The 9,988-nt window shown below is 40.3% G+C and overlaps 1 protein-coding gene across 1 annotated transcript; it reads right to left on the reverse strand.

Moving 5' to 3' along the window:
- Nucleotides 1-274: 274 nt before the first annotated feature.
- si:ch211-161h7.8 (thiosulfate:glutathione sulfurtransferase) lies at nt 275-1,684 on the reverse strand. Its single transcript, XM_035143225.2, is given in 5 exon segments — nt 275-332; nt 801-963; nt 1,059-1,108; nt 1,110-1,176; nt 1,564-1,684. Coding segments are annotated over 5 exon segments (459 nt in total).
- Between the last annotated feature and the right edge of the window lie 8,304 nt (nt 1,685-9,988).

Here is a 9,988-nt window from a genome sequence, read left to right on the forward strand (position 1 = left end):
GACGTGATGGATGTTTGTCATAGATCATTTAATCTAAAAGTAAAACAGCACAACTTGACAAACCCGACTGTAAACTTTGAATCAGTCAATAAACTGTAACAAGTCAATGAAGTGAAATCCTGTTTTTCTTATTAAATCTTTAATTAACAGTCAATATGAAGAGAAATTCATAACTAATAAAGTGACAGTCAATGTGAATTTAAACAGTAACTCATACAGTAAATATGATATAATGGAGTTTGTGTGATTATAAAGAGCAGAATTCAGCCCGGATTCACTTTTCTTCATTCTTCTCGGCCCACTCACTGTAGCCTCCTTCATAATGTCTCGCCCTGAGAAGAACAAGCTGCAGCGATTCACAACTAAACAGCAGCAGTTTGACGTTAACGCGGCTCAGTGGCTACAGTCCACTGTGTAGTTAAACAGGGTCCACATTGCTTCACATGATTTCAATCTGAATTAGTTTGTCTGGAATTTAATTCCCAGTTAAACAGTAAATCCAGTTTTATTTAAACTGGTCTTTCATAGGATCATAGTAACAAAAACTAGTTGTATGATACTGCATATTTCATGTTATTTTCATGCATATACACAGTATGTATGTCATGTAGATTAGTAATAAAGCATTCATGAATTATAAAACGTAAAACAAAACGTATGTATGTGTTTTTGCAATTTTAAATAGAGTAGTTCATTTATAGATAAATATACTAACTAATTATTTAATTAATTACTTTGATTCTACAATGTATTAATGTAACTTGTACCGCTGTGTTCCTCCATAGACTCTGCTGTTTTACCTGCTAAATCCCAGCTGCCGGCTGGTGTCCAGTGCTTTGGCGCTCCTTTTCCCACTTCTGCAATGAAATACGATGTTGTCGTCATCTTTCCCAGGAGCCTTCACTTTAAATGTGTCCTTAAAGCCCTCTGGGGACAGCTTCAGGGACTCTTCCAGGTTTCCCACTGATATTCACACACACGCGCAGAAAACATAGCAGTTAAAAAGAACCCATGGAAAATCGTCATTATCCTACTTTTGCTCACGTGTTATCTCTCACATGGGATGTTGACGGCATCTGGGATGTGTCCGGCCTGGTATTCATCAGATCACATCGAACAGCTGAATGTCACGGACGGACAACATGGTCTTCAGCTGCGAGTACGTCACCACTGAAGCTGGAAACATGACAGACAACAACAAAATCCCCCCTTTTCAAGTTTAAACCGTATTTACTGAAACGTGGAACAACTGCAACTCACCATCCATTGGTGTAAACCTGTTTATTTCACTTCTGCAGCAGGTGTGAGGGTAAACTCAAGCTTTCATTCAACTCAGCCCCTGACAGCCCATTGTTCTCCGTTACAAATCAAAATGCCAGAGTTTACCAGACTCTCTGTTTTTGACAGTCACATGGAAAACCCTTGATAAAGCGCCTGCTGTCCATTCATTGTGATGACACTGGCAGAAGATGCTCAACCTGTTGCTTTAATTAGGCAACAGAACATTTTAAATCAAATATAAAACAATAATTATATATAGTAATATTAGCATATTACATTTACCTTTGTTGAAAGCTTCTCCGCATTTCACACTTGAGGTTGCAAAAGTCCGTAAAACTGAACCAAAGGTGGGACCAAAGGTGTTCACTCCTGCAACGACCTGGCAGAAGCTTCGCGACAGCATCAGGACGACAGGTGCACAGTTCAGACAACAGACAGTTTTTATACTTCAGGAGTGTTGACACTGTAAACGATTTTGAACATGGACACAGAATGTCATTATATGAACTGGATCTGATTCACACAATATAGATTCTAGAATTTAGAATCGCCCTCCGGGGACAGATAAAGCTGTTTTGAATTTGAATATAGTCCGACTCGTGATGCTCTTGTGAAGTGTGCTCAAGGGCTCCATTTTTTTCTCTTTTGCTTTTTAATTGTTAAAGATCAATATCAGAAGATCAATATAACTCATGTTAAATATGGAGCTAGTCACAGGAGGCAAGCAGCTTAGCTTAGCATAAAGACGGGTAGCAGGGGGAGACATGTTTGCCAAGAAATAATATATATTATACTTTATATGCATACTTTCTTGGAAATGTAAATCACTCTTTCATGTTTGTGTACGGATTAAACGTACACAAGATGTACGAGCGGTTTTATTCAGTTTTTTTTACTTAGGAGGGAACCTGACAAACGGCTTCCCCCTTGTCAACTCTTCATTTCAAGATAACCTCAGAGTTGACTGTATATTTATATACTTGAAAACAAAAAGGTCAGGCCATTATTTTAAAAGAGGGTTTATCTCTCCGCGGCACAGATCAAAGCCCAAATATGAACAAAAGACTATTAGTTATTTATGGAAAACTCAGTTGAATTTCGTATCTTTTCCGTGTGTGTGTGTGTGTGTGTGTGTGAATAGTTGGATAAGTGTGTTATTCACAGTTTCTTTTCGACTCGAAGATATCTGTAGCTCAAGGGACAATAAAATGCACACAACTCTCCTATATACATTAAAATGACAAACATACAGACATTAGAAAGAGTTAAAATACACAAGGCACATGACAAAAGCACAAAAATGCAGGATTTTGAATTACGAGCTCATTTATCAGTCAAAAAACGAGGCAAATGAACCTTTCCTCGCAGTGTGGTTCTTTATAAGGGATTGAAATCAGACTTTGTTTTACATGCAGACAATATAAAACACATTCCTCAAAGTAGTAATGGAGATATGCTTTTGTCGACAGTCGTCAAGATGGATACTTTATTGAAAGAGTAATTCAGTATTAGTGTCATTCATTTTTCTGAATATTCTCCTTATGATCAGATCGCTTTCTCCCTGTCACTTTGCTGAATGTCAAGCAAACACCTCCATCTTGCACTACTTAGGACATCTTCTGACATTGTCCCTTTGAGTGGGTCTTTTTCTATGAGACCGGGATTGAACCTCTGACCTCCTGGTTAGAGGACAACCCGCTCTACCCTGAGCCACAACCGCCTCTCAAACTTGAAACCACATTGCACATTCAGCTGCTGGCACGTGTCAAACACCTGCCAGAGAAATAATCTCTATTTTTGCATGTTATGTGTGCTTGAGGTTTTCTGGAAGACAATATTAACAAACTGGGAGTTTTGTTAAATAGCTTAAAGCCAGTTTGAGAATCCACATCCCCAGTTGATTCATGCATTTCAGATAAACGTCAACTGGGAGTGTAGCACTGCAGCAAACTTCACAAATCACCCTGAAGGCTTCAGCTTGTAGAATCTTTCAACCAAGTTTCTTATAAAAGAAAAAAATATCCCACTGGCATTTCGATGATATAACTCTTTCCAGCCACAGAAGCATCTGCAAATATTATTCGATTTGAACAAAGCTTCTAATCCCACAGTTTGGCCTTTTTTTTACATCTTCACAAACTGCTTTAACTTGATGAGTAATATTATATGTCAGCCAGTTTTTTGAAGAACCCCAATTCAAGCATTCAGCGCTCTCTTGTTATGCAACTTCTTCCGACTTTCACATAACATCTCCCAAGGTCTTAACATGACTTTGTTCGTGGTAAAAAAAAAAAATCCTGACACATGTGCTTCCTAATTTCTCATTACTTGTCTCCGTCTAGACTCCATTCCTTTGACCTATTTTGAATAAATAATAAAAAGATAATTGTTTTTCCCCATCAGTGAACAGTCTCTGTGTGAGTTTCCTGCTTTTTTCACCATCATTACACACTTTCATCCCTTTGGCAGCCTCCCAGTCTCCAGAATTGTATCGGTCAGTGGAAACCGCTCTCCCATCGCCACCCACCACCCGCAGATGGAGGAATATTGCATATAGCTTAACTCATCGCTCCCCAGGGGGAGTTCTTCCCCATCTGATGGCATAATTCAGCCATTGTGAGCGAAGATATTCAGTGCAGCCTCATTATCACTGCTGAACCCTCGTCTTACTCTGTGCTCATTAAAAAATCTTTTCGCCGGCCCTCGAGATTTGCAGCAATAACCTGCAAAGTTTTCACGCACAGATATCTGTTTGATTTCTGACTGCCTGAATACTGCCACCTTTCAAAGCTGTCACTGCTGGTGCATCATATCCCTGCAGCACATTGTTGAATTACTGAGACTCATCTGTCTTTGGTGTCTGGTTCCATGAAAACCATTTATGTTCCCACAGGACTCTGCAGACTTAGCTGACTGTACTGTTTTCTGCCAGCGATTTAAAACCAAAGACTGTGTATAAAGATGGACGTCATGTTTCCACGATCTCTCTGTCGAACAAAAATTAAGCTAAATGAACCTGCCATCTTTTGCCTCTGACGTTATTTGTAACCAGAGTCAGTGCGGTAATGATCGGGGGATGGAGTCATGGTATCAAGGCCCTGCCAATGCATCGTGTTCGGCCAATCGAGAGTCAGTCTCAGCTGTCAATCATTATGATCCGCTGCATTTTTTTTGTATCAAATAACAAATTAAATTAAACTTGCCAGAAAAATGAACGTTTGGACATTCATCAATATCAACTACCTTCAATAACAAACTATTTTATTACACCAACTATTTTTGGTTTGGTCCCTGTCCCATCCAATAACATGGAGGAGGTTCCGCCAGACAAATACTGCTGCCTGCCACCAGAGGGCAATCGAGACAATTTCACTTCACTTCACTTTTGGGGAGCTGCCATGTCGTCCATCTTTACTTGCAACCAATGCCACCGTAAAATATGGCTGTGAAATATTCAAATGAAGCTGTCAGAGAAGGCGACGTCACTGTTTAGTTGTTCCCAGTTCCCCCCGCCCCCTTGGACAAGATACTGAACCCCAAATTGCCCACGATGGCTGTGCCACTAGTGAAAGTGCTGTCCATAGATGCTTTGTATATGCACTTGAGTGGTCATCAAGACTTCAAAAGCACAATATAAATACATTCAATACATAGAGTGATGAGGTTAGGAGGAGGAGGCTAACTTTGAATCCTTATCTCTGCTCTCTGACACATTTCTGGATGTGTTCTGAACCCAGAGAATCATCTATTGTTCTGTCTCTGTTGGTGTTAGCAGAAACCAATTCCACACAAAAGCCTGCAGACAGTGTTGGAAAATTAGAACAGATGGCCAAATATAGACCTGAGGTATATTGTATTGTATTTCACACTGATGGATCTATCATCGCTGGTAGATTCAAGTCAGGATTAGGATTTCTGTCACAACTGGGTTTCTCACTGATGCTGGATTTATCGTATGTGTCCACCAGATGTCCTCATTGGGTTTTGCACATGTCTCCATCATACATGGGCAGAGTGGTGGCCTCTCCTTAATTCAATCGACTGTGGGACTTTATGCACATTAATATATGTATCTAATTCATCTAACAATAACTGGTAAACCTTCTGAAACCAATCATTTTTCCATTCTGCACTCCAAATGCCCTCTGTGGTGTAGTAGCAGAAGATCGATTATTTGCTGTAGATTGTAATTTTGATTATTTATTCACTGATTTCTATAATTTCCATCCCCTCTATTTTCACCACTGTGGCCCGTCTCAGTTTTCTTACTATAACAAAGGAGCTGCAGGAACAGACACTATAGAGGGAGTACTTGGATCCTTTACTTCGTCCAAGTAAAACAAGATACGAATGTGAGTGTGAATGTTTGTCTGTGTATGTCAGCCCTTTGATAAACTGGCGACCCGTCCTAGGTGTAACCACACCTCTCAACTCATATCAGCTGGGATCGCCTCCAGCTCCCCGCACGACCCTCAAAGGATAAGGGGTATAGATAATGGATGGTTGCAGGCTGACAGAAGACATTTCTTAAGTTAAGGAACTTAAGGATAAGTCTACAACCGAAAACCACGCTGTGTCAGGCGGAATTTGGGAAAGCAGCGTGTATGGGTTGGGAACAATAGGCAGTCGAGCGATTACAGCGTCATTCACAGCCTTCAAAGCCTGCACAAATCGCCACTCAGTAGGTTGACCTTTGTCTGTGATTTTCTTAACTGGAAACAGTGGAGTGCGGACAGGCGAATCAGGGCAGGGGACAATTACACCAGCCTGCAAAAAGGATTAAAAAACAGGGCGTATCCCGTCCACAGCTTCCTCTCTGAGTGGATACTGTTGTTTACATGGAGTGATTTTGACTGGGTCACAGTTTCTGATGAGGCCCACATCATATTTGTTCTTCGCCCACAGCGTTTCTGGTACGTAAGTCTGTAAGAAGAGGAGAAATATCAGGGCTTTCACAACATGATGTGAGAATGGAGATAGTCATCAACCACATATAATGATCGTGTGACCGGAAAACACTGATTTGGAGAAATTTTGAAACTGAAAGCATTCATGCTAGGTGAATACGGTACATCAGCTGTCGTGGTGGACTGCCAATCAGCCTGACATGATCTGACAAATGGTCCTACATCCCTCACTGGTCGTCCTGGGATTTGGAGGGCGAGATGTGAGGGCTGGAATTCAGAAAGCAGAATAGTGGCTTCTGCTGGTCGGTGAGCGAAACAGCAGCTGCACTCTCGGAACCGAAGTACATTCACCCTAACTCCCCACATAAGCATGATCAGGCACGTCTGTCACATGTGAAGTACAATGCAATACCTCTAAGTGCATGAAATCAGAAAAAGAAGAAGTGACTAAAGACCGTGACCTGGAGAGCAACTCAGTGGAGACATCCATAGGGAGGTGCCCCTGATACACAAGCAATGGCTCATGCGCCATTTGGGACATCTGAAAAGAGGGTGGGGTTGAATGTTGTGTAACCGGAATCAGGAGAGGATACCAAATTGAGGCCTAACGCAATCATCAAGTCCCTTCCTAATAGATTCATTGGGCAACAGGGAGACAACAGAAAGTCATGTTCAAACCTTTTGGGATGGGCCCAATATCTTTTCTGTCTGCAGATGAAACACTTGGGGCCCCACCAGTGCTGACACAGCCTGCATCATGGTTAGCTGTGTTTTCTGGAGCTGTTGATCTTTTTTCTGCTGAGCTTTGTCTTCTGCTTCTTTCTGATGACGTTCAGCATGTTCAGCATGACGCCTGACCTCGGTCAAGCGAGCCTCGGTGACCCCAATGCAGGTGCGGCCTACGTCTGCCCATAGTGGAGGAAGCAGACCATTCAGGAAGGCCTGTTTCAGATGTGTTTCATAAGCACCCAGTTGGTCATCCAGTTGCGGAGGGACAGTATAATAATAATCTAGAGACAATGGCTAATACTCCAATTCCAAATAAAACCACAAACGTGTTATTGTCTGTTTGATTTTCTATATGAGCAATCATCTAAACAGTCAGGAAAAATGATGTTACGCAGTCAGCAACAAAGCTTCAGAGTGCAACAACGAATAGTTAAAAAGGAAGGTTTTTATACATTGTAGTAAACGAGAAACACAACAGAAAGCAGATAGAAAATGTCTGCAGTCTGGCATTGCTGCTACAGAAAGAGGAATCAACCCCAGCACCCAGTTGCACAGATCAGGGTCAACAGGAGGGGAGATTACCAAGTAAGGGCATGAACTTTGAGGTTGCATCCACTAAGTGTACAGAAAACAGTCAAAACAGTTGTAAGACATTGATCAGTGGAATTTTCCATTACAATGCAAACACCAAAAGACCTAAGGTGGTTAATCCTCTGCACCCAACTCATTTTAACAAGCCCAACTAACACTTCCACGTTTCTTGACATGTAAAGACAAGCCAAAATATTACTGTGTCTTTTTCTGTTTTAAACAATGTGATGTGAAATCTACAGTCCGGTTCTCCCAAACTTGTCATCTGAGGACAATGGGAGGATTTAGGGAAACGCTGCTGCTCACCAGCCAGATGGTTTCTGGAGATATTTTGAACTCAGTTATGTTCTGACATCTTTCTTTCTTATGGCAGAACCGAAATGTCAACCAGTGGAAAGAGGGCATCTGGAGTGTGCCATTAATATACTCTATTTCTTATAAATTGCTTCTTGTAGAAATGTCGGGAACAAGGAGTGTAGAATTCCTCTTCTCAGTCCAAAAAGTGTCATTGTTCAGACCTGTCGCTTCCCACAAGTCTGTTGGACAAAATGTTCATGTGAATGTTTTTCTCATTGTTGAACAACATTTTTCCAACAAACACATGTGGGTGTGTTAGAGGTGTTGCCTCATCTTGATCTCCATGGAACTGTGCAGATAATGATAAGCAATGAATTAATAATAACAAATAATGATGTAGAATCTCCAAATAATGACTTTTTATTACTTATTCAACCCAATCCAATAATGAGTTAGTTTCTTAAATAAATAATTGCTAGTTCAAAAACCATTACTTAAAATAATGAGATTGTAACTCAAAATAATGACACAGTAAGTGATGAAATCATTACATTTGATATACAAGTCATTATTTTGAGGTTTCTCACATATTTACTTTGGGCTTCCATAAAAAAAGTAGAAAACAAGATATTCCCTCACAGTTCACAGGGCTTGTGTTTCATTTTTATGCTTTTGAAACTTTATGATCAGATGAAGTCCTACGTTGAACTGAAAGCAGAGAGGAGCTTTGAGGTTTTCACAGCCAAGACATACAGGATGCAGACTGTGGCTGGGACCATCTACTTCATTAAGGTAATTATATATTACAAAGATTATATCTAAAAATCCTGTCCACACAAGATGATACAAATAATACAAATGCTCCTACAAACCAGACTGATGACGAGAAACTATTCTTAATCTCTTGCAAAAATGAGATTTGAAGCTGTTATAAGCAGAATGATCACAGAGCTCTGCAATTCCCCCAAAATTATTTTAACTTTCAGCCCTTGTTTTGCTTCATCAGGCTTAAATGTCAAGGTTCACTGTTGTCGCTCTCATGCCAAGTTTCTTTCTACATCTCAATTTTCAATTTTTTATAATCATTACTGATGTGTATGTAGAGTTAATGCTCCAGTGAGGTGTCAGCCAAAATGACACAACGGGAAGTAATTAAGAGACAACCAGTCAAACCTGAAACAAGTAAACTCCCAGCATTATTTTTGGCTGCCTGCTCTGTTCAGCGAAGAAACCTGATGTTTTCATGTCATGACCCAGATTTCTTTCCTCAGGAGTTGCAAGAGACCAAAAATTTTAATACAAGCAGAGTGATTATTGGACACAGGTGAATAAAAACGCTCACTTTTGCTTCCTTGCAGGTCCATGTGGGAGGAGAGGAGCATGTTCACATGTGTGTTTTTAAACCATTATCATGTCAAGGAGGCAGCTCTGTGCTGAGGGACATGCAGCAAGAGAAGAAGGCAGAGGACACGATCCACTTCTTTTAAAGGACCACAAACAGAACTCATCAGTTCATATCACATTACACCAACAGCTCTGTATGTTTAACAATGTTACCCAATTCTAACATGAAACAACATACTGTATACGTGCTGTAGATCATACTGACAGTCAAAATTTAACTGTTTTGAATTAATAAACGATAATTGAATAAATTTGATTTGTTGTGTATCTTTCAATGTGTTGCTTTTCTTTCTGTGCTGGTTTATGATTTGTAAAATAGCTGCAGGAACACACTTGCTCCAGAAAGTTTTCACACACCTTCACGTTTTTCACATTTTTCAACCCCCCTATTTTCACCACTGTGGCACGTCTCAGTTTTCTTCCTATAACAAAGGAGCTGCAGGAACAGATACTATAGTGGGAGTACTTGGATCCTTTAGTTCGTCAAAGTTAAACAAGATACGAATGTGAGTTTGGTTCTCCCAAACTTGTCATCTGAGGTCAATGGGAGGATAGAGGGAAACACTGCTGCTCACCAGCCAGATGGTTTCTGGAGAACCAAACAAAATGTCCACGTTAATGATTTCTCATGGTTGAACAACATTTTTCCAATGAACACATTTTAATGGAAAATCCAACTGATCAATATCTTACTACTGTGATGAATGTTTTATTACGGTTATGACTGTTTTCTGTGCACTTAGTGGATGCAACCTCAAAGTTCATATCCTTGCTTGGTT

Source organism: Hippoglossus stenolepis, chromosome 19, assembly GCF_022539355.2.
Source record: "Hippoglossus stenolepis isolate QCI-W04-F060 chromosome 19, HSTE1.2, whole genome shotgun sequence".
Classification (NCBI taxonomy): domain Eukaryota; kingdom Metazoa; phylum Chordata; class Actinopteri; order Pleuronectiformes; family Pleuronectidae; genus Hippoglossus; species Hippoglossus stenolepis.